The 25,137-nt window shown below is 44.5% G+C and overlaps 1 protein-coding gene across 1 annotated transcript in view; it reads left to right on the top strand.

Annotated features, from left to right (window-relative positions):
- The first annotated feature begins 7,572 nt into the window (after positions 1-7,572).
- LOC129336971 (probable E3 ubiquitin-protein ligase HERC6) overlaps positions 7,573-25,137 on the top strand; it is a 29,722-nt gene continuing 12,157 nt past the window's right edge. The window contains exons 1-13 of the mRNA XM_054990401.1: positions 7,573-7,825; positions 10,702-10,858; positions 11,418-11,494; positions 11,686-11,913; positions 12,333-12,427; positions 13,149-13,276; positions 14,907-15,043; positions 18,053-18,126; positions 20,188-20,315; positions 20,701-20,760; positions 20,866-20,962; positions 23,411-23,600; positions 24,953-25,104. Of these exons, the coding sequence (XP_054846376.1) occupies positions 7,573-7,825; positions 10,702-10,858; positions 11,418-11,494; positions 11,686-11,913; positions 12,333-12,427; positions 13,149-13,276; positions 14,907-15,043; positions 18,053-18,126; positions 20,188-20,315; positions 20,701-20,760; positions 20,866-20,962; positions 23,411-23,600; positions 24,953-25,104 (1,776 nt within the window). The remainder of the gene's footprint in view (positions 7,826-10,701; positions 10,859-11,417; positions 11,495-11,685; positions 11,914-12,332; positions 12,428-13,148; positions 13,277-14,906; positions 15,044-18,052; positions 18,127-20,187; positions 20,316-20,700; positions 20,761-20,865; positions 20,963-23,410; positions 23,601-24,952; positions 25,105-25,137) is intronic.

A 25,137-nucleotide genomic window follows, 5' to 3' on the forward strand; every position in this document is an offset into this window, starting at 1 on the left:
AATAAATCTCTCCATCTCCCGCTCAGATCTGATACGCTTTTTTGCCCCTCCAAACTCAAAGGACACTCCTTCCGGTAACTCCCATCTGTACCTAATGTTCATGTCCTTCAAAGTCTGAATTAACACTCTATATTTTTTCCTGTCCAGTAACACTGATCTGGGCAATTCCTTCATTATAATAATCGTCTTGCCATCAATCTCCAATGGATCTTGAAATTGTTTTGTCACAATCCTCTCTTTCATATTTCTAGTTGTAAACTGCACGATCACATCCCTTGGTAGTTTCCTCTGGGTTGCAATTCTCGAGTTCACACGATACGCCACATCTAGGATAGCCACAATTTCCTCCTCCTCCTTCCCCAGGTATTCAGCCAACACCTCAGTCATCTGTTCTTGCGCTGACTTCCCTTCAACTTCTGGCAGACCACGAAAACGAAGCTGCTTCTCCATGTGTTTAGTTTCTGCAACTGACATCCTCCCCTTTACCAATCTCATCTCTGTTTGTTGCGTTTCTATTAAATTCTCCATCGCGTCTTCTACTGTTTTGACTCTCTGTTTCGTTCCTTGTAATTCACTGCTAATCGTTTCCACGCCTTTTTTCACTTCTGACAGCTCCGACTTTACTGTCTGTGTAACTTCTTTGACCTCTTTAATAAGCTCCAATTTCGTGTCCTTAAGTTCTTTCATCATGTCTATAAGTTTTTTGTCCAAATTTTCTATTGCCGATTGCCACTCTTTTTTCGACATCGTGGGGCTTGCTTTAGCTCGCTCCCACGAATCTGCTCTCTTCCTCAGCTCCGTGGCGTATAATTAAACGTTTTCCTTTTTTTCAAATGTCCCAATCTTTGCCAAAATTAATTTTTTATATCCAAAATGTCGGGCGTCTTTTCTCTATGGTTTCTCTATGTTATTATAATCCAAGATGGCCTACTTCCTCTTCCGCTGAAGCCACGACCCTTCCACTTTCAAAAATGGCGATTCCCCACTTCCTGTCCCTTGGCAAGGGCCGCTTCCCTCCAGCCACTCTATTGTTGTTACGCACTTCCTGTCTCCCGTCTTCCCACAGCAGGTCTCGCGATGGTGTCTTTTTCCCACAGCTCCAAAACCACAGGTATTCAAAACAATAGTCCGATTTTTGTAATAACTTCTTTAAACTTAGTCTCTTTTAAAATACAACTCCTGCCGAGTCTTCACCTCCTTTTCACTAATCTGTTGCAGTTTAAAAATCTACTTTCTTTCCTCTCTGTTTTTGTCAATCTGTCCCGTTTCAAGAGATAGCGATCTTTACCTTCTCTTCAACTTTCTCGGGTTGTAATCGCTGTTTCGATCTTAAATTCTCCTCTCGACTTCCCTCCCCGATCGAAGCTTGGGTATGTAGGTCTTATGCCAGCCGAATTGGCCCCAAAATTGCCGCAGAGATTATAGCCGACCCGTCGCAAGGTGGGACCTCAAGGATCGGGGGGGAGACTCCTTGTGTAGAGCCCCCCCTCGTCCGAGATCTAGCTCACCCTAGGGTCTTGAGCGTTCTTTGCCTGCTCCCCACCTGAGAGCAGTCGGCCGCGGGTTATTTTCACCCCTCCGGCCGGTTAAAACAGCAATCCGGTCAGCTCCGCAAATGGAGCTGCGTTAGACCTCCATGAATCCCAAACCGGAAGTCGGGAACTTACCTGTTCTGATGGGCTACGTGCAAGTGTCCCGAAGGGTTCTCTGTGAGTGTAGAGTTCCTTTTTTGTTTTTTGTTTGTTTAGTTTTGGGTTTTTATCCTTTGTGATGCACTTTGAGCTTTTTGGAAAGGCAACCAAAAGGTTTAATTTATCAATAAATGTTGATGCGGATTTTTAAAAACCCTGCCTGTTCTTCCCTCTTCCCAGGTCCATCCATGTTTACTTGGACATGTTTAAGCACGTCTTTTAAATTAGACCTTTTGGTTGCCTTTTCAAAAAGCTCAAACTGCATCACAAAAGATTAAAAAACAAAAGTAAACAAACAAACAAAAATCAAGAAAGGACCTTTACACTCACAGAGAACCCTTCAGGAAACTTTCATATAGCCCATCAGAACAGGCAAGATCCCCATTGGGACAAATTAAGGTTACCAAGTGTCTGGAGAAAAAGTGTCCTGTCCCTTTAATAGAAGCTTGATGGGGTGTTATTTACCAGGTGATCTTACTTCCACCATACCAGGAAAAGGTTCAGCTGTCCACTTCCACGCACTAAGCCTCTGTTAAAGAGACAGGACATTTTTCTACAGCCCTATTAACAAACCTAGACACTGACCCATATTTATACTTTATACTTACACACAAACACATATGCCATTAAACTGCAGTTCGCAGTATTGAGCCCTCAAGACAGCACAATTAGAGAGCAATCCTAAATAGGTCTACTCAGAATCCTACTCAAGTCTGTTCAATGGAGCTTAGTCCCAGGTAAGAGTTCTTAGGATTATATTTTTTAAATCTTATAAATATACTATAAGCCAGATGTTCACATTTATTTGGCACATCGCATTTTGTAGCAAGAACCCTCCCCCCCCACACACACATACATTCAAGATGTGCACTGCAGAAATCAGTCATACAAATTGCATCAGCTTCCATATCTCCAGGCCAGTGGCTTCTAGGATCGTAGCCACACCTCATGCTAAAACAAGCTCTCCTTTGCTTTTAAATATGCATTTGCCACTTCCCTAAGGAGTAAGAACTACTGAGAGCCAGTCTGATGTAGTGGTTAAGAGCAGCAGGACTCTAATTTGGAGAACTGGGTTTGATTCCCAACTCCCCCGCTTGAAGCCAGCTGGGTGACCTCGAGTCAGTCACAGCTTCCTGGAGCTCTCTCAGCCCCGTCCACCTCTGTTGCAGAGAAAAGAAGGGGTGATTGCAAGCCCCTCTGAGCCTCCTCTGGGTAGTAAGGGTGGGGTATAAAACTAGCTCTTCTTCTGCAGCCACAAAGCCAAAGGATATCATTTCTTCTTGGATGAGAGACTTTTGCTTTCATCATGAAAGAGATGGGGTGACCAATAGGCCTGGAAAAAAATGGCCTTCCCCTTTAATAGATGCTTAATGTGTGGAAATAGGCAACTTAAGCTTTTTATGGCACAGAGGGAAATAACACCCCCTTAACTCCCTATTAAGGGAGCAGGACCTTTTTTTCTCCATGTTGTTAGCAACCCTAGTATATCACGCACCCACCCACCCACGCTGCAACATTCTCTCTCCTTGTCTCTCAGGACCTAACTACACAATATATTGTTCACGGGTCTGAACCGTGCTCTCTTGACCAGATGTGAGTTCTGGGCTGAAACTTAGTTTCCAAGAGTGCAGCGGTCCATTTGGGATCAGGACCATGGTGCATGGGGCGACTTAAACCTTCCCCCCTTGACTATGGACCTATCTTCATGCAAATCACAAGCTGTTGATTTCTAACTCACTCTCTCAGCCTAGCTTACCTCATATGGCTGTTGTAAGGGTAAAATTAATCCCATCCTGAAAAACAATGGTATTGTCACTGCCGTTTGATGAAAGACTGTTTCGCACATCCATATTCATCGCTCAGCGTCCCATTCAGATACACTACCTCCTAATATAGAGGTTCCATTTACTAAGCGTGGTTAATAGCTACCAAGTAATTGATTGATTCTCCCACAGATTTGTCTATCTAGTCCTTTTAAAAAGCCATCTGACTCAGTAGCCCACACTAGATATTCTAGCAATGAATTCCATCAAAGAGTCACAACACGGAACTCGTATTTTTACTTTGAGCAAAGGAGACAAAGTTCTTAGTTCTTCCTGGTGAAAGTGTGTGTGCTTTTGAAATTTCCTGGCTATCTAGACCATCAAATAGCAACAATTTTATTATCTGTCCCATTTCCTGGGGTTCATCATTCTGGCACAGGCAAAGCTCAGGATAAATCCAACTTGTTGCAGGAATTGTGGACAAAGTTGAAACTGGGCAGGCACTGCCATCTACTGTAGATAAGTGATGATATCAACAAGCTTGGGCCTTGCAAAGAAGGAGAGCTCCGTCTTTTGGAGTACTGATAGCTCCAGATTAGAAGTAATCAGGGCTTTTTTTCAGCTGGAACGTGGTGGAACGGAGTTCCGGCACCTCTTGAAAATGGTCACATGGCCGGGGGCCCCACCCTCTGATCTCCAGACAGAGGGGAGTTTAGATTGCCCTCTGCACCATTCAGCAGTGCGGAGGGCAATCTAAACTCCCCTCTGTCTGGAGATCAGGGGGCAGGGCCCCCGGCCATGTGACCATTTTCACCGAGGGCGATTTAAACTTTAAAAAACTCCCCCTTGTTCCAGCTGACCCAAAGTGACATCATTGTGCAGTCCTGAGTTCCATCACCTCTTTTCCCAGAAAAAAAAGCCCTGGAAGTAATAAACACTAAACAGTCACAAATGGATACATTTTTTTAAAGGTTTAGAGATTATTCTTAACTAACCGGAATAACAAAAGATACTACTATTATCTACAGGTTACTAGCAAGGGCAGAAGGGACCCCCTTTTTGGTTAATATACTGAGGGAGCGAATGGTTTAACTTGCACAAGGACATTATGAGGTGTTCTTTGAATATAAGTGTAAGAGGAAAATATATTAAATATGTGTTCAACATAATGTGCTGCTATAGCACAGTGGTTAAGTGGTTCCACTGTGATTCAGCACTCTGCTGGTTCGAATCCCACTACTGCCATGAGCTCAGGAGGGGGCCTTGGGTGAGCCACTCCTCTCAGCTCCCCAGGTGTATTGTGGAGATAATGATAACACTGACTTGTTCACCACTCTGATTGAGACACTAATCTATCTAGAAGATCAGCATATAAGTGCAGTTTATAGCACCTAACACTGAATAGAGTAACTAAAATGCAAAAAGTCCCCTCTAAAGGGTGTTGGAGATGTAATAATCAAGTGGGCTCCTTTTTTCATATACTGTAGCAGTGCTCAATAGAAAAAGAATATTGGTAGAATGTATTTAAAATACTAGAAATACTACAAAGGAAAACTTAATCATGCGATCCTAAATTCAAGCTACTGGGATTCCTCTCCAGGCAGCTGAAACCAGGAATTAAAAATCTCCAAATTTCTCAAAGCAATACTGGAAGAACGACATGCTGCTGAGCCCAATAGTTTAGGTCTATAAAGCTTGGTGTCGTACATTAATGAATAAGATAATAGTAATTAAACAGATCTGAGATGGAAGCACAAATGTTCAGGAATTTTTTTTATTACGACTTGGCAGCAGTTTCTGAAATCTTGGAACTCAATCACACCAGAGATGAGTACTAAAGAGGAAATTTGGAGGTGTGTATAAGTATGCTATTGAAATGTATAAGCTATATGGTTTTGTCTGTTTGTGGTATTAGTCTGTGTTCAGTGCTTTCTGATAAAGTACAAGATTACTTGTACAAGTACAAGATTAGAGAGGCTCAGAGCCAAGCTACAAGTGATGCCTGACACAGGTTGGACACTTGTCAGCTTCCCTCAAGTTTTGATGAGAAATGTGGGCATCCTGGTCTTGCAGCTTGGCTCTCTGACTGCTGTCCAATGGACTTTTCAACTGTCACTTGTCCAACATTCCGCCAAGCTGCCTACACTTCCCATTAAAACTTGAGAGAAGCTGACAACTGTCCAACCTGTGTCATTCGCCACTTGTAGCTTGGCTCTCAGTGGTTCAGTGGAAGAACATCTGCTTTGCATGCAGAAGGTCCCAGGTTCAACCCCCAACATCTCCAGATGAACAGATGAGGTCTCAGATGGTGTGAAGGGCCCTGTGACCCTGGAAAGCTGCTGCCAGTCTGAGTAGATAATACTGATCTTGAGGGCTTAATGTTCTGATTCAGTATAGGGCACTTTCTTGTATATAACTAAGCTCAGTGGTTATTTAATATGAATGTATTTAATAGGAATGTAGGAATGTAATCTGAGAATGTTAATCTCATGTCATAGTGGGATTAAGATTCGTATATAGTAAGTTCTGTAGACAGCATTTTATAACTATTTGTAATATTTGCAATTTATTTGTTTTTTTGAAACTTTAAGTCCAGGAAGGAAGGAAGGAAGGGCATTTGAAAATCCCCCACCCTGAAAAATTTTCCATCCAAGATTGATCTGTAGGCTGCCATCCACTATACATCTGATGAAGCTGGTTCTATTGTACAAATGCTTAGGCTTCTATATATCTTCAGCTGCAATCTGATTCCTGCGACTAAGCCAGTACTGTGTAGTGGTTAGAGTGTCAGACTGGGATCTGGGAGACCCTGGTTCAAACCCCCGTGCCATGGAAGCTCTCTGGGTGACCTTGGACCAGTCACTCCATTATGGTTAGGAAAGGGGGGGGGGTAAAGTGGCTTTCCTGCTATTCTCAGGACTTCCTCCTCTACATCTTCCCTCTCACTTTTTCTCTTCCTGGCATTGTTCCAGGCGTCATCTCTCTCCTTCTCCCTCCATCTTGCAACCACGGATGCAGGACTTGTCCTAGCATCCATGTGCATCCTTAGACTACATAGGTAGATAGGATCTACTCTCCTTTCCTATCAGAGTATGGATACAATAAAGAACTCTTATTTCCTTTCTAATTATAAGCAAGTGTATGCTTTGTTATTTTCTCTCCTGCACACACAGCAGCCAGCAGAACCAGCTCACAACCACCTATAATCACACTTCCACTGCTAAACTATAAACTCTGTTAACAGCCCAACATGGAATCCTTTAATTAGGTTTCTGGGGCCAACATATGATTTAGTTATCAGGTATGAGCTTTAGTGAACCACAGTTCGCTTCTTCAGATACCTGAAGTATCTGTGACTCAGGAAATAGTATACCCTACTACAAATCTTGTTAGTTTTATAGGTGCTACTGGACTCTTGCTCTTTTCAACTGCTACAGACAGACTAACATGGCTACCCATCTTGATCTATCCCCAATACTTGTGTTTGGCTTTGCAAATAGGAACTAGACACTGCAAATAAGCAACTGGGAACCAACCAACTTGCGTCCTGAGGCCGGAATTCCTTGGAGAAGGGTGATAGAAAAATGCCATGGGTAGGCAGAAAACATGATGGGTAGAGAGCAGCCATCGTGAAGGCTTTGAAGTCACGTGATCCCGAAACTTCCATTAGCTGCAGACACCATGCCCCCCTCCCCCCGCCCCCGGCCAAACACACACACACTTTTGGCTCCTGTGCCTTTAATCGCACAATCACAGACACAAATTCAACCTGCTGTAACGACCGGAAATCGCTGGCTTCCCGCCTCGTGTGTGGCTATTTGAGACTGGGGCGGCCCTGCCAAGAAACCAAGTGTGCTGCTGACCCCCTTTTCCCGCCGGCTCTGCTTACGGCAGGCAGAAATTCACACGGGGAAGCTTCTCAGCCCGGAAAGAAAAACCTCCGCCTTCTGAGCTGCCTCTGATCAGGCAGCTGCTAAAAGCACAGCAGCGGAGGCAGGAAAAGAAGTTGGCAGCTTTGCGGGCGGAGCTAGGAGGGGAGAAATCCCCCTGCCTTGTCTGAAGCGAGCTTGCTGCGGGCTAGCCGCGGGAAAGCCCAAAGAAGCTTCTTCGCCGGAGCCATGCTCTACTGCTGGGGAGAAGGCGCCTCCGGGCAGCTGGGGCTGGGGGATGCAGCCGAGGGGCGCTCGGAGCCGATCCGTTTCCGTCCCGGGCCGGACGCGTCCTCGAGGCGCGGCGCGGCGCTTGTGGCCTGCGGAGAGCGGCACACGCTGCTGCTGCACGCCGACGGCTCCGTCTCTTCTTGCGGGGACAACGCCCGGGGCCAGCTGGGAAGGAGGCTCCCCGCCGGGCGGCAGTGCGGCTCCGTGCCAGGTAAGGCCAATCTCTTTCAACTTGCCTACCTCACAGGGTTGTTGTGAAGAGAAAATGAGCGGAGAACAACGGACACCGCCCTGAACTTCTTGGAGGGGGCACGGCAGGATTAAAACTTTCTGGCTTTCTTTCTCCAGACTATTCTCAGGCACCTTTCCCACTCTTGTACCACAGTCCTATGCGAACAAAAAAAAAATCTTCATTAGGATTTAATTACAATAAAAAAAATCCAATTACGACATAGCAATATCTTTTTTGTCTCCTCTCAGTGTGGCATGTTTGATTCAAGACTGCCTGTGTATGTAATAGGGGGCGGGGGTGGGTGGGGAAGGGGGAATGCGATTTTGCTGCTCGGTGAAGTCGCTGCGGTCTTGGCCTCAGTCTGCACACATTTTCTTTCGGTTTCTTTTACTTTGAATGTGCCGCTGGACCCCGATTTGATTTGCTGCCGTAGCATAAGGAAGCTACTCCTCTGTAATTACAAGCAATTTATGTAGTATAATAAAACAAACATCTAGCAGTACCTTAAAGACAAACAACACTTATCTCAGTATGAGCTTTCTTGAGTCTCTGCTCACTTCTTCAGATATGTGAAGAGGGAATTATGTGAATTAGATCTCATCAAGAAATTAAACACTATGTGCTATCCTGTCTTACACAGAGATTGGGGTTTCCTTACAACAGTCTCTCATAGCGCTGCAGGGGACCCACTTTTAAATTCACTGTTCTTAATATGCTTTATTAGACCATATCCTTGTCCCAGTGTCAGTTAATTTTCATTTAACCTTTAGGCTTCTTTTCGCTGAGTAGTTATGTGCCCTCTTTATCCTGCTTTATCATTTTGCTTAGCCGATTGAACCTCTGACTTTTCTCATCATCCGTAATGTAAAACTTCTGCTTTATTTATGAGAGAGGCTCCACCAAACCTTTTTGTCTCCACTCTTCCTGCCTCCCCTTGTAATCTTCCCCATAAGAAGAATTCCTAGTATGATTTTGCCTTAATACATTTGAAGAAGTGAGCTGTGACTCACAAAAGCTCATACAGAAGTAAAATGTTGTTAGTCTTTCAGGTGCCACTGCACTCTGATTTTGCTGCAACAGACTACCGCCGCTAGTTGCACTTGCAATCATTATGACGTCTGTCTCTGGGGGGTGGCCATGTTGGTTTGTAGTAGAAGAGCAAGATTCGGGTCCAGTAGCACCTTAAAGACCAACCAGATTTCCAGGGTATGAGAGCTCTGACTCTCGAAAGCTCCTACCCTGGAAATCTGGTTGGTCTTTAAGGTGCTATTGGACCTGAATGATGAAGTCTACCATTCTTGAGTAAAGCTCCTGCTACAAGGAACTATTTATTATTTATTTAGAATAACTTCATTCTCCCTCATTTCAAAATTTCTGGAAATTGTAACTTTCATTGTGGGTCCTCCATTGTAGAATGTGGATAATTTGCTCTGGCACCAAAACTGGCACAGATTATTTAACTCTCCTTAAGTGTGGCTGCGCACTGCTATGAAGAAGGGGGGGGGGCGCACCAAGGCAAAACAAAGATAAAGAGACAATTAGTGCAGACTGCTAAAGAGTGTATATAGGAACAGAACTAAAAAGAATCTGCACGTGAAATGTGTAGGGAGTCATACAGTCATTAAAGATTCCTTTCCTTTGCATCAATTGTCTCTTCATCTTTATTGCACACAGCTGTGGCCAACGACTATTTTGTGGCTCCTTATCAGTTGTGACTCACTTTGTAACATATCTTCAAATAAAGTTTGATTTGACAATATTTTTGTTGCAATGGTGTGAGCATAAGGTTGATCTGCTTGAAATGGCATTCTTTCCTTCCATACCAGAGTCAGCAAAGAGATTCTCCTATAACTTTTGAGACATAAAAGTTCTCTTTGTCAGATGCATCTGACGGGGAGAGCTGTGGTTATCAAAGGCTTATGCTACATAGGAATTGGATGGTCTAGCTGTTTTACTGCTGCAGACTAACACGGCAAACTCCTTTGAAGCCTCACCCAAGCCAACTGACCCCCACACCAAAAGGAGATGTTTACATTTACTAGCAAAGGAATGTTTTGGTTGCATCCTCCCTCTCCCCCCCAACTGCATCTTCTCTCTCCTCCCTTCCCCCCTCCTCTTCTATATTTGACCAGTTTCTGTACCATGCATCTGACGACGAGAACTTGATTCTCGAAAGCTTATGCTACAATAAAATTGGTTAGTCTTAAAGGTGCTACTGGACTCTTTTTGATTTTCTTAGTGCAAAGAAGCCTAAAGACGCACTAGTCCCTTCTTTTAAACAAACATAAAATAGAAACAAATAACGTGAGGCTGAAGTGGGTTCCCAATTCTTTATTTGAAGTTCCTAATTCCATACTTGCAAATCCAACCACCTGGACCCCAAAAAGGCTTTGGACCACCCCCACCCCTGGGATTGTGGTCTACACAGGTACATATACTGTGCCCCAGACTCCAAATCTGGTTTCTGAGCCAAGAGCTTAAAGATCAAGTAACCCAGGACTTGTTTGAGGTTCCCTTGGTAAGGTTTAGCAAATAAGCAGCTGGAGTACTTGCATCCTTCTGTACCTTAAAATAAACTCCAGACTACTGCAAATCGTACAGTCCTAGACTCTGTGTACTATATAAGACTGTTCCCCACCCCAAAGGGAAGCAAACATAGGATATGTAAAATTGTCTTAGTTACTATACAGATATACAAATAAGTATGAACTGTTTTATTATTCTCACTGGCCACTAAATCCTGTGTTCACTTCTACACCCTGTAGTAGAAGACACAGGATATATAAACATGTCCTTCTAGTTACCATGTAGATATACAAATAAATATCAACTCTCTTCTTCTTTCCTCCTGAAAGAACGAATCCGAGCATTGGAAGCGCAGGCTGTTGTCTATGTAAGCTGTGGGAAGGAGCACTCGATAGCCGTTTGCAGCAACAGAAGGGTTTTCTCTTGGGGAGCGGGCTCTTTTGGACAGCTGGGCACTGGAGAGCTCAAAGACTGCTTCATCCCCAAGTAAGTAGTTAATTGTAACATTTGTGATGTGGGGGAGTCAGGATGAGTGCTGGCCTGCATTCAGGCGGAGATGCATTGAAATCCGTATTCAGCAGGGCCCACAATGGGAAGCCTTGAAAACTTGTCCTGTCGATTATTAGGAGCTTGGTTATACTTGCCACCTGAAGAGCAGCCCCGCTCTACCTGTTGAATATTGAAGGCTCGTTGGAGGCAAGAAGCGTTGAACAGGGACTCCAGGTCCTACTTGCAAGAAAGGAGCACTATCAGCTGGGATTCTTCCTTCTGTTTTACCTCCCGTACTCTCCCTTCCATGGCAGCTTATCTTCTTATAGCAGTTGGGGAAGGGTATGGGAGATTAGTTGTAGTGAGGGGAGAGAGAGATGAAACTGGTGAGTGTGATAATCTTAATGCTGACCACTCAACCAGCTATGGTATGGTTTAGCTAGGGTCTGTCAAGCATCTTGATCACAAAAGCTAATAGTCTCTCCACCTTGCCCTGTCCTCACAAAAAAGATAACATCCTAAACACTTGTTTTCCTACCTTGTGATCACTCTACAGGAAAATAGATGGCTTGTCTACGTTCGAAATAATACAGGTGGCTTGTGGACACTACCACTCAATAGCCCTGGCAAAAGGTAATCCTTTGTTTCATTTGGTGTTTTAATCAACCTTTGTTGTGTCATACAGTTTGTGTAAAAGGGATGGTTTTCTTTCACTGTAACTCTAATGCTACAGATTTCACAGTGCGCACTGGGAAATCCTGGGAGTTGTGGTTGTGGACTCTAATCTTTCTCTCCCTCTCCCGCTCCTCCCTCCTTAAACAAAGATGGCAGAGTCTTCTCCTGGGGGCAGAACACCCACGGTCAGCTGGGAGTCGGAAAAGAAGCTCCTTCCCACAGTCGGCCGCAGCATGTTTCTGCTCTGGATGGCATCCCGTTGGCCCAGGTGGCTGCAGGCGGGGCACATAGTTTTGCCCTCTCCCTTTCAGGAGTTGCATACGCGTGGGGAAGAAACAATGCGCATCAGCTGGGCTTAAGTCAGAGTGACCCAAAAGGTATGGCCACCTTTGAATTCCTTTTGTGTGTGTTCCCGTTATGATGGCTTTGAGGGCAGGGTGGTGGGGTAGTAAAATCTTGGACTGTAAACTGGAAATTCCCAAATCTTGGCAAACTACTGTCCCTCCCCTTTCAACAACAATAAAAAAAAAATCAAAGTTAGGTTTTGAAAACTTGTTAAGAGTCTTCCAAACTTCGTTGTTTGGGTTGTACTCTAAATTAGTGGCATTTCTTTTTCAAAATCCAGGAACCTGATTTGAAATTTGTCAAAAAAAATGGGTTGTGATAACAAAAAGACTGTTGAAACATAAGAGTCTACAACTCTTATCTAGGAATAAGCACCTTTAAATGTAGTAAACTATGTATGGGAGTTAAGTTGCGCTCATTCCAACTAGAATGATTTTTAATTCTCCAATAGAGCAAATCTTCAAACCGTGCTCGGTGGCTGCGCTGAAAAATCTCGATGTGATTTACATTAGCTGTGGAGCTGAACATACTGCCATCCTCACTGAGGTACGCTTTATTTTTTGCATCGATAGAACCAATCATGTCTAAAAGTAAGGGCAGGCATTTAAAGTATTCAGATCTCCTAATTCCATGCCCATCTCTTTGTGAGCGAGGTTCTAATAATCTCAGCTTGACTTCTTAGGAACAGGGCTCATTTTGAGGGGGAACACGCAGGAATGCAGTTCCGGTAGTTCTCCAAAAAGGTCATATGTCAGGTGGCCCCGCCCACCTGATTTTTTTGCCATTTTGGGCCCGTTACGCCCAATTCAGGCCCCAAATGGCCAGGATCAGGCCCAAAACAGCCAGGATTGGTCCTGAAACGGCCAGGATCGGGCCTCTGACGGGTGGTGGATCACTCTCCTGCTCAGCAGTGGCCCAATCCTGACAATTTTCGGCCATTTTCAGCCCCTTTTTGCCATTTTGGCCTTGAATGGCCAGGATTGGGTCCAAAACAACCAAGATAGGTGATGTCAGGGGGTGGGGCATAAGCAAATCAGTTATGCTAATGACACACTTCTGGTGATGTCAAGGGGCGTGGCATACGCAAATGAGTTGTGCTAATGAGTTCCTGCAGCTCTTTTTCTACGAAATGACCCCTGCTTAGGAATATTTGCAAAGAGGGATGAAATGAGAACTAAAAACCTTTAAAAAAAATCCTCAAATTTTTAGTTGTAGTTGTTATGAATTGTGTACCTCTCTAGCTGTGGTTTGCTCAAACTCTAAACAGAATGGCAGCGTCTTCACGTTTGGAGACAACTCTGCTGGACAGCTGGGGACTAACTGTTCTGCCCAGAAAAGAGGTCCTCAAAAAGTGGACTGGATTGATGGTCCAGTATCCCATCTGGCATGTGGAAGGTACGTACCACAACTTGCATCAGTGTTTTTGCAAGGGAATGGAAGAAAGTCATGCAAGAACCATTTTAGATAATTGGTATGTCTTCCATGCTAGATGTAACAAAACAACAGGTACTTGCACCTGGGGGAATATCTTTCTGCCACTAGTTTATCAGGATTCTTGGCTGGCAAATAGGCACACATCTGAGAAATAAATGTAGTAAATCACAATCTCTTTAACCTGACTCCTTAAAGGTAAAGGTAGTCCCCTGTGCAAGCACCGAGTCGTTGCGACATCTCCCATTGGATCAGTATCACAACATTTTCTTGGCAGACCTTTTTTACAGGGTGGTTTGCCATGGCCTTCCCCAGTTATCTACACTTTACCCCCAGGAAACTGGGTACTCATTTTACCAACCTCAGAAGGATGGAAGGCTGAGTTAACCTAGAGCCGGTTACCTGAACCCGGCTTCTGCCAGGATCGAACTCAGGTTGTGAGCAGAGCTTGGGCTGCAGTACTGTGGCTTACCACTCTGCGCCACAGGGCTCCTAACCTGACTTCTTAAAAAGTCCATTAAATTATGGACACCAGAGTGGTCAAAAGCAACTGTCAGGATTAACTGACAGTTAACCTGTCAGGGTTAACCATCCCTATCTTTGTTACAGTGACAGAATAGCACACATTGCGTAGGCAACTTAGTGTCAGTCTGTGGGTCTGTACACCTCTCTCTATCATTGAAGAGACGAGGCTCACCCATTAGGATGATCTAGGGAAAGAAAATAATTTTCCTACAAATACAATATGTGGCATGTTAGCAAAACAGCCAGTTGAGCAATGTTAGTTGCTTTCCCTTACTAATGTCTTTATTTTATTTATTGAAATTCTTTTAATGCTCCCTTTCCACCCAACTAAGGTCCCCAAGGTGGAAAACATTTGAATATTAAAACATGTGAACATTAAAACAACATTTAAAATACATAAAAATTCAATAAATATATCAACACAAAACACACAATACCAAAGCCATGCCAATAACTGTTATTGGGAGTATGCCAAACAAAACAAAAATGTCTTCAAGACACCTATAGAGGAAGACAGGTGAATCTCCCTGGGTAGGGAGTTCCCAGGTTTTGGAACCATGATCAAGAAGGCCTTTTCTCGGGTTGCCCCCCACCTGGCCTCAGGTGGTAGGGGCACCGGAAGCAGGGCCTCCAAAGATGATTCGAGTGACCTGATAGCTTCATATGGGAGAGAGCGATCCTTAAGGTATATTGTCTCTTTATTAATCCATTAGTTGTTAATGTTCCATCGCATTTGCAGTGAAACCTTGCCAGAAACAGGGAGATATGGAGAGAGGAGGAAGAAGGCAAACAGGGCAAGCATCAGAGGGGACAGCCCGGAAATTCTAAGCCCTGCCAAGAATTCACAAGCCACGATGTCTCCCACTCACTCATGCAGAAGCTCTGTTGACAATAATTTTCTTCCTTGACCTTGGGGAGGAAATTGTATCTACTAGAGCATGGTGTATACCAGATGATGGTATACTGGGGATCTCCTGACTAATAAGTTCTTTGAAAGAGGGTAGCCTGTGTTATGAGGTTTGAGCAGAGAATTTGTCATTGCACACAGTTCTTCTTTTTTCTTCAACAGCTATCACACCCTTGCTTGCATCTCTGCCTCCAGCCGACTGATATCCTTCGGACGTGGCTGCAGCGAGCATGGCACAGCTTCTTGCACGCAAGATGAGACCCAGAGCTTTAACATTAGCGCACTGATTTCTCCTAACGGTATCCTTTTCTTCCTTGAGCTTGTTTTAATAGGGTTGGATTCTACACAAGGATCATGGATCTTCCTTTCTTTCCTCCTCCACCCATGAAAGTTTATCCTAGGGTTGCAGGATCAGAGTGGCATAATAGCCCAAGTGGATCAGTGGACTGCAGTGAGAAAGGGGAAGGAGGTGACATTTCTTTCTTCTTCTTCCATCAGAGGGCCTGCACTGAAAGAGGCAGGAAGGGCAATGCCATCTCCTTTCTCTGAAGTCCACTGTCCAACGTGGCTGTTCGTCCACATGGGTCCTGTGCCCCTGGGAATAAACTGTGCTGGGGACAGAAAGGGCTGCTGAGGCAAGGGGAATGTGGAGAAGAAACATAAAAATGTAACAGATATTAACTGTGGATAAACTTCTGGCCTGGATGCACAGTATGTGCTAGTCTAGTCACTTACACAGGTATGTTAGTGCATTTATTTATTAATCTATAGCTTGCCCCTTTCCCCAGTGGGAGCAGGGCTGGCGCGCCCATTGAGGCCAGGTAGGCGGTGGCCTCAGGCACGGGGTGCCGGAGGGAGCACCGGAGGAGGCGCGGGGAGTGGGAGCACGTATCACAAAGCAGCAGCCTCCTATCCCTCCTACCCCGCACCGCTGCCGCTGCCAGCACAAGCCCCCGGCTGGGCGCAGCTGCCGTGGGCAGGCATCTGCGGTGGCGAAGGCAACCGAGCGGGAGAGCTCGGAGGCCACCCACCACAGCAATCGGGCCGGCGGCAGTGCACGCTCCCGTGATAATGTCACACGTGATGTCATCATGCAGGCTGGTGCGTGTGCACGCAAGCGCGTGGGGGGGGGGGCACCCGGCCAGCCGGCCGTGAGTGCCGCAAACCCTTGTGCCGCCCCTGAGCGGGAGCCCAAACCAGCTTACAATGACTCTTCTCCTCCACACTGTGTAATTGTCTTGAGTCTCAGTGAGAAAGGTAGACTATAAATAATGTTAATAAAATAAAAATAAATTTTGTCCTCTCCTCTGTAAGATAGGTTAGGCTGACAGTATATGACTAGCCCACGGTTATCCAGTAGGCTTTGTGGCAGAGCGGGGATTTGAACTTGGGTTTCCCAGATCCTAGTCTGATATTCTAACTACTGTACCATACTTAACATTTGGCAAGCCACACCTTCTGTTGATACTCAAAAGCCCAACTCTATTCACCTGTGAGTTTATAGCTAGTTTAAGGAAGCTTTGGGCGTATCCCTTCCAGCAGTTCTCTCTTTCACTTGGCCAGCCTCAGATGTTTACGTTTGGCCCAAGATTGCTGCAGGCAAATTATTAGTCTGCATCAGGGCTTTTTTTCTGGGAAAAGAGGTGGTGGAACTCAGTGGGTTGCCCTCAGAGAAAATGGTCACATGGTTGGTGGCCCCGCCCCCTGATCTCTGGACAGAGGGGAGTTCAGATTGCTCTCCGCGCTGCTGAGCAATCTAAACTCCCCTCTGTCTGGAGATCAGGGGGCGGGGCCACCAACCATGTGACCATTTTCAAGAGGTTCCAGAACTCCGTTCCCCCACGTTCCCCCTGAAAAAAAGCCCTGGTCTGCATTGATCAGGCTACAGCTATATTGTTATCTTAGAGATGTGAATCTTAATGAAAAGGAAGTCATTCCAGGGTCACTGGCTAGAGGTGAGGGCGACTGGCCACCAGCTGAGATCTGTGGAGCTGCTTCAAAGTCTTCTCAAATAAGCAGGGTGCCATGGTGACCCCCCCCCCATGCTTACCTGGTAAATAGTGTTCAGCATGAACTCTGTGAACAGATGAGGGGGCGAAAGCCCATTGTGCTCATCCAAGGAAGGTTTAAGCAGATAAAACCAGAAACCCCATCTCAGGTTTGCAGTAGTAATGACTCCACAGAGGGCAATCTGGAGATCAGGGGGCGGGTCCACTGGCCATGTGACCATTTTCAACTAGGGCAATTTAAACTTTAAAAAACTCCCCCCTTGTTCCAGCTGACCCAAAGTCATGTCATTGTGCGGTCCTGAGTTCCACCACCTCTTTTCCCAGAAAAAATCCCGTAGTAGTAGTAGTAGTATTTTCCTCACTCCAGGAGATCAGTGTGACCCATTGTTGAGTTGAGGATGCAGAAGGTAAATACTGGCAGTGTGAAGAGTCAGCTTCCTGTTAGTAAGAACAAAATGTTTTTGGAGGTTGTTTCCTGAATAACCCATTGGCATCGTCCCCAATGATGAAAGTCCTCACCAAGCAACATTTTGCTTGCTTATAAAGTTCTTGGTTACCTTCCACTTTAAAAGAGCTTTGTGTTGAATTGTCTATCACTTGATGGTGCTGTGTGTTATGTCGTTTATCCGTGGAAGTGTTAAGATAAAACATGGGAGACCATCGGCACAGAATTCACTTTCCTGAGAATCTTGGCTTTCATTTTTTTTAAAGAGCACGTTTCTAGTATTTGTGGATGTGAAAGCTGGTTGTAAAAAGCATATGGGTAACGCCTGTCAAAATTTCAGAAAGTAGAAAGGAGACCTAAGAATAATTCAGTGGCTGGAGCTGGAGTGCTGCTGCCCTGCAAACTCCTTACTAGCAAAACCAAAAATGAAGTAGGCAAAATAGCAACCAAGTTGCATAGTGCTTATTTCCAGCAAGAGAGAGTCTGCAGACTCATTTTATCTAGTTTGCATTTCTGAAGCAGAGTTCAGGTTTACTGGTCATTAGAGAATGAACATTGCTGGATCACGTTTTATAAAAAATTAACAGGGCACAGAAATAGTTTGGGCACAGGGATGTAAAGAGATAGTGTGGTATCTAATCAGACAGTTCCAAAGCATCAATGTAAGGTTGCACAGAGGACCCAGGATAAAATGGAGAACAGAAGAGTGTTGCATGATACTTTAGTCCCCCACTGGGAAGAGAGGTGGGGTAAACACGAAGGAATGAAATAAAAATAAATACTGAAGAAGAGAAAACAGCACATCATAACGTTACTTGAATCTTTAGCTCTGACCCCATTACGTGTCGTTGCAGAATTGTCGGGCATCGAAGTAAAGCAGGTTTTTGCTGGAACATACGCCAACTTTGCCATCGCACAGGTATATCCTGTTGACTTCAGAACATTTTCCTGGTGTGGATCCTGCGTGTTTGTGTAGTTGAGGGTTTGGCAAAGGGAAGGGCAATGTTGTAGTAGTGGCTGACCGTGTGAGCTTGGCACTGGCATGCTTGTTCAGATTTGGTCTCCAAAATGAACTTGCTAGATGTCCTGAAGCGTTTCTGTTCTCTCTACCTCTCTGCTGTCCAACCCACCCCATCTGCACGTGGACATAGTAATTTTAATCTATTTTACTCACTTGATGCCAGCATTACTGGGATCTTGAGCATAAAGCATGTTGAACCTTATACAGATCTTTAGAAACATGTAATATTTTGTGAATGCCCCCCATACCAACAACGCCCCCAATGAAGGATGAGACTGTTGGCATTTGCTGATGATGTGGTCAGTAAGAATGGACACAGACCACTGAATTTTGATACTTGCAGATTATCAGGGATTTTCAACCTTTATATGTGAACAATGGCAGTGACCAAATTTTAGATACCGCAGTGCTTAATCCGCATTAGCAGTACTATGCAGATCTCCATGTGTTGGTATTTTTTAAAACCAGAGGAGTTAGCCATGTTAGTCTGCAGTAGCAAAATAGTAAAGAGTCCAGTAGCACCTTAAAGATTAACCAACTTTATTGTAGCATAAGCTTTCGAGAGCCACAGCTCTCTTTGTCAGATCTGATGAAGAGAGCTGTGGCTCTCGAAAGCTTATGCTACAATAAAGTTGGTTATTCTTAAAGGTGCTACTGGGCTCTTTGGTATTTTTTTAAAAAGTGTTTTCTAAGGCCAGAGGGGTAGCCACATTAGTCTGTTAAGGCTAAACTGCATAGCAGTTGGGTAGCACCTTTAAAGAGTAACATAACCTGTCTCATCACAAAGTTTTGTTGGTCAGAGCTTGCTTCATCAGATATACATCCCTGGGCTTGGTTAAATGCTTGGCAAGAATGGGCAGGAGAGGAGACTGTTATAAAGAGATCAATTGTATTTTATATTTATTACAAATTAGATTTGATATTTGATTCTGCTGTTGCTTCAAGTGAACAGATTTGTCTTCCAATTAGGTCTTGTTTTACACCAGTTTCTGTCTGTGACATCCCTTCTCAGCATTAAGTATTTAACCATGCCTACCTGGATAGCCCAGGAGAGCCAGATCTCAAGCTAAGCTGGATTGGCCTTGGTTAGTAATTGGATGGGAGACCTCCAACGAAGACCAGGGTTGCAGAGGCAGGCAATGGCAAAGCCACTTCTGTTAGTCTCTTGCCCTGAAAACCCCATAAGTCAACTACAACTTGAGGGCGGGATTTCATTTTCATATGTGTATACTTCAGTGCATCTGAAGAAGCAAGCTACGACTCACCAAAGCTCATACTGAAATAAACAGTGCAATCCTAAACAGAGTTACACCAGTCTATGCCCATTGAAATCAATGGGCTTAGACCGGAGTAACTCTGCTTAGAATTGCACTGAAATTGTCAGTCCTTAAAGCAGTGATCTCTAACATGATGCCCATGGGCACAATAGTACCCGCAGATGTGTTTCGTGGTGACCACTTCCTCCTTTCCCAAAGCAAAAAGTCAGTCCGGCTTTCCTCCATCTCTTCAGTGCATGATAGTCTCTGTAAGAGACTTGGAGGCATCACCCTTCTGTCTGCAGGGAGCCCCTATGTGGAAACAGCTGTCTGCACCATAGGAAAATGCAGGCTTCGAAGCCTTCTCATGTATTGTGTTTGCCTCTAGCCCTTATGGCAGCCATTTTGTGGTCAGTTGCCCTCTTCCTGTGAAGTTACCCATGGCAGGATGAACAAACATTTGGAGATATCCCTGCTTTAAGGTGCTATCTGACTTCTGTGTTCAAAGGGTTTATACTATCAGTAATATGAGGGCCAAGCTACACATGACAAATGACACTTGAACGGCAAGTGGATTGAGTGGAGGGCAAGTGAACAGGGAGAAATACACTTGCTGTTCAAGTGTCATTCGTCATGTGTAGCTTGGCCCTGTGTGAAGGGCAAATGACATTTTACTCTTTCCCCTCCCCCCTTTTTTTGTTTTGTTTTAAAGGCACCTAAATGTGCAAACAGAGCTTCCACGTTGGGAGCCTTGCCAAAGATTAGCCAGCTGAGCAGGGCACTGATTGACGAATGGATGTCAGCCGTGGAATGGAGTGCAAGACGGCAGAAGGCAGAAAGGTTTCGATTTACTTTTCTTTTTTGGAGGAAATGAAAACAGATCGCTGTAAAGTTTATCTCTGATGTTTATGAAGACAAATTACTGTGCACAATTCTGTGCTGTTTGTTGCTCTGTGGCTCAGTGGCAAAGCATCTGTTTTTGCATGCAGAAGGTCCCAGGTTTGAACCCCAGTAGCTCCAGTTAAGCAGTCTTGGCTGCTGTGTTGTTCTCTGCCGGAGAACCAGGAGAGCTGCCACCACTGATAAACTTTGCATTAGGCAGTTCCATATCAGTAACCTTTCCAGAAATATGCTTAGCACAAAGAAACCCCACCCAAATCCTGCATGGGTATAAAAAGGTTGGCATGTTGTTATGTATACATGTTTGTCCTTTTTTTTTTTGCAGAGAAATACAAGTGATATTTTCTTCCCCTCCCTGTTTAACAGCAAGCTTTCTGAAACCAAGGTAAGTACTTCAGAGCTATACAGAAATTTGTTGACATTGTGTGCAGGTGTACTATGTTGCAAGCCTCCTTTTTTCTTCTCATCTTTTCAACTATATCACCCATAGGTCTAGTCTGGAAGTTGGCTGCTGTATAACAGTTGACCTGCAAAAAGCAAGAGAAGTATTCTTTGAGCTTACCAAAAAGGACTGGATTGCTCTCAAGGTAGAGAATCTCTTTACTTGTGACTAGACATGGGCACGATCCGCCCCCCAAAATACCGATCAAGCTAATCGTGGATCTGCGCTGGTGACGACCCCAGATCTCCGATTCACTCCGATCAAGTCCCGTTTCCGATCTGGGATCGGGGAGGCCAAAGCGGAGGGGCGCCCCCCCCCACACACTTAGAGCAGAGGGGGGGGAGTTTTTAACCCAGTGACGAGACGAGCCGCTTCCCCTCAGCGAGGAGACGCTCTCTCTCTCTCTCTCTCTCTCTCTCTCTGTTAGAGCAGAGGAGGGGGGAGTTTTTAACCCATCCCTGCCTCTCCAAACACAGAGAGAGAGAGAGACACCCCGTCAACAAGTTTCAGCCAGCTTTTTAAAAAAAGCAGAGATAGAATCCTCCCCACCCGATTTTAAAAGCAAGCAGCCAGTCTTCCAAAATGCACTGAATGAACTCAGTCAGGAGGAGAGAGATCTCTTCTCAGTGTTAACTCTTTCAACGCACTGAATGAATTCAGGAGAGAAGCGCAAAACAGATTCTGCTGATAGCCGCGCTCAAAGTGGCTCTCTTGTTTTCTCTCTCTCTCAAGTCTTAACCCCTTCCTCTCCAAATCACTTTGCTTATATTTTTCTCAGGAAGCCACCTTTTCACTCACAACTGTTTGCTTTTCCTCGCTAGGGGAAATATTATCAAGTTTCAAACAGAGCTCAGGCATTCCCCTGCCTCCGTTGCCAGGGGAATAGATTGTTGGCGCCTGAATGTCTAGCTTCCCAATCCTATCACGATCACCCCGTCCAGCCCCGGTCCAGCCCCCTCCTGACTGCTGGATCGTTTGCCGTGGAAGACGATCCACCAGGTCCCAATTGCGCAAATGCCATTATCATGGGGTTTTTTTTATCATAATGCAGATCATGCCCATCTCTACTTGTGACAGTATGGTGGAAGTAATAGATTGTGTTCAGAGACGACAGTTTATTCTGAGATATGGAATTGTGTGTGTTGCTTTACATCCACAACAGCCCTTGCAGGATTGTGAAATTTTACATTGTCAGCAGAATTTTGCTTCTTAAGAATTGCTTTTTCCAAACAATTAAAAAATAAATACAAGTTTCTAGCTGTTATTGAATGTGTGGGAAGTGCCTGGCAAAATCACAGGTTGTACATCGTGAAGCTCCTGTTGGTCCTAAATTCTAGAAGCATAGCATTCTTAAGCTATTCCTTGCCTGGACAAAATTAGCATACCCACTTCATGCAGAAATGCAAGAAATTGGTTTCTTTGTGAGGAAATGATTCTTAACCCCAGGGCTTTTTTTCTGGGAAAAGAGGTGGTAGAACTCAGTGGGTTGCCCTCGGAGGAAATGGTCACATGACTGGTGGCCCCGCCCCCTGATCTCCAGACAGAGGGGAGTTTAGATTGCCATCTGTGCCGCTGGAGCAGCGTGGTGGGCAATCTCAACTCCCCTCTGTCTGGAGATCAGGGGGCGGGGCCACCAGCCATGTGACCATTTTCAAGAGGTTCCAGAACTCCGTTCCCCGCGGTCCCTCTGAAAAAAAGCCCTGCTTAACCCCTTTTAGATGTAAGAGCGGCATGCCTCCAATTTTAGTTTTAAAGGGGAAAGATTGAGCGAATCTAGTTTTATGATGGCTCATTTTTATAATTAATGCTTCAAGTGCTGCTGAGCTCTGCCTTTAATTGGCAATGGTGTGGAACTTCAGTGGCTTCCATAACCTTTAGACTCACTTTCCCTTATGGCTACCGGAAAGCATTGCAGAATGAATGAAATTATCCTTAATGGGACAGAAAGTACACCTTTCCATACACCTTTCCATTTCAGTTTCCATTTTATAACATAAGGTGGGGATTATACCTGAAAGTAATACCTGCTGATGCAAAAGGTGTACTCCTTTCCCTCTTCTATGAGGGGCAGTTGTATCTACTACCAGGGAAAGAAAGTATTCTGTGTATTCTTATAAATAGAAAAGAGTCCAGTAGCACCTTTAAGGCTAACCAACTTTACTGTAGCATAAGCTTTCGAGAATCACAGTTCTCTTTGTCAGATGCACTCCCCCTCCATGCATCTGATGAAGAGAGCTGTGGTTCTCATAAGCTTATGCTACAATAAAGTTGGTAAGTCTTAAAGGTGCTACTGGACTCTTTTCTATTTTTCTACTACAGACTAACACGGCTAACTCCTCTGGATCTATTCTTACAAATACTCTCCTTTATATCTTCTCTCTGCAGCATGTTCTTCCCTGACATATAAGCACAGCGTTACGATGGCAGTCGAGAGTTCTCATAATGTATTTTGTCATGAAGCTTCATCTCTTCTGAATATTTTGACTGTAGAGAGAAAGGGGTGCGGGTCAAGAAGCAAATCGGCCTGCTGTTGGAGTGCAAGCGGTTATGTGCAATTCTAGCTAACGAGGCTGTTTTTCAAAATTGATTGCAGATCTTTCTCTCTGTGCTGAATGTTCTAGTCCATAGCCTTCCTCTGAACTCTCCTCACCAAGAGGCCCTGTCTTGCTTCCTTCTTGTACCCGAGTGCCTTGATGCTCTTGAAGCAAAGGACCAGCAGTCCCTAAGCAGGTCCTTTGCAGAAACCATCTGCAAGCTGAGCAAGCGCTCCTCCGACATTCTAGGTAAGTGTGGATGACTCTGTTCTCTGTAGGCTCAGTTCAGATGTTGTGTGCCTCATCTTCAAGCCGCAAGTTAGGCCTTCGAAACCTGCTGCGTGCTCACCTGTTCCCCCTCATCCCTTCTTGTGCCCAGATACTCTTTCCGTCACTCCACCCCGTGCTTTGCTGTATGATGATGTAGCTAGTTTCAGGTGGGTAGCCATGTTGGTCTGCAATAGGAAAGCAAGATTTAAGTCCAGTAGCATGTCAAAGACCAACAAGATACCCAGGATATAAGCTTTTGAGAGTCAAGCTCCCTTCTTCATATACAAGTAGGAATGGAGATTCCTAAGCCATTATATCCCATTCAGAAGGTGGGAGGGGTATTACAAAGAAGGGAGTCAGGATGCAAAGGTACAATGCAAAATGTAATCCGCTTGATTAGGGAAGGGGAGGAAATGCAGAAAATATTAGCATCTGTAGATGCTTAAGATGCGGTAAGGATAGGAAAAGAATTCTGTGTGTCTATTTATCCCCAGCGGTGGGTGGGATTGATTGCTCTGAATTGGTGAACACACTCCAGTTCAGCGATCTTTAGTTTTGCAGAAGCTAAATACTAACCCATATTGTGTCTCAACACTTTTGCAAACGTGAGTTGGAGATCAGCATGTATTTTTTCTACTCTGTATTGGATTCTTGCTAATACTATGTCTTTTAAACTTGTATCTCTTTACCCTATGGCTTTATTTATGGAAATGTCCTTGATACTGTACTGAAATGTACTTGATGCTGATTGTACTAATCTCATACTGTGTAATCCGCCTTGAGTCTCAGTGAGAAAGGCAGATTATAAATGACGTAAATAAAATAAAATTCAGATCCTGTGCTTGTAAAAGTCTTTGCTCCAGATTTCTGCAGTATTTATTTATTTAGAATGTTTTTATGCTGCCTCTGTTGGAACCTGCCTGGGGTGGTTTACAAAATAAAAATAATAAAAACAAAACACATGCTGTTTTAACACACGTTAATTACTGAAATGACGATAACTGAAATTATTGCGCAGTCTGTAACTAATGGATAGCTCCACACCGTCACTCACATACCAAGGTTGTCATGGGGTGGAGAGTTTCTTTTTCTGAAATTTATTTTTTACATACAGCCATTGATACTCTTTTTTTTTCTTTTAAGTGTAGGATTTCTCTTATTTCTCTTCAAAGAGAAATTTAGGCTTCCTTTGGTAACTTCAGCCCTAGCAGTTGTTTTATGTTATGCACCCCAGGGTGGTGCTCTGTGAGCTGTATAGTAAAGGATATGTAACCCCTTTGGATGTGTTTGGGAAGAAGAATTGCCTATTCCTTCTCCTCTTTCTCTTCCAGAAAAGTTTTGGTCAGCTTTGCCAGTCTCATTTTTTGACAGAATAGTTCAGATGCTTAAGAAGGCTGTGGTATCTCTGCTGCCTTATTACTATTTATCACCCCAGTGCCTGGAACTGCTCCCGGTCCTGGAAGCCCTTCAGAAACTCTACAGGGTGAGCACTCCTAATTGCTTTTTGATCATTTTT

The sequence above is a fragment of the Eublepharis macularius genome, chromosome 10 (genome assembly GCF_028583425.1).
Source record: "Eublepharis macularius isolate TG4126 chromosome 10, MPM_Emac_v1.0, whole genome shotgun sequence".
Classification (NCBI taxonomy): Eukaryota; Metazoa; Chordata; class Lepidosauria; order Squamata; family Eublepharidae; genus Eublepharis; species Eublepharis macularius.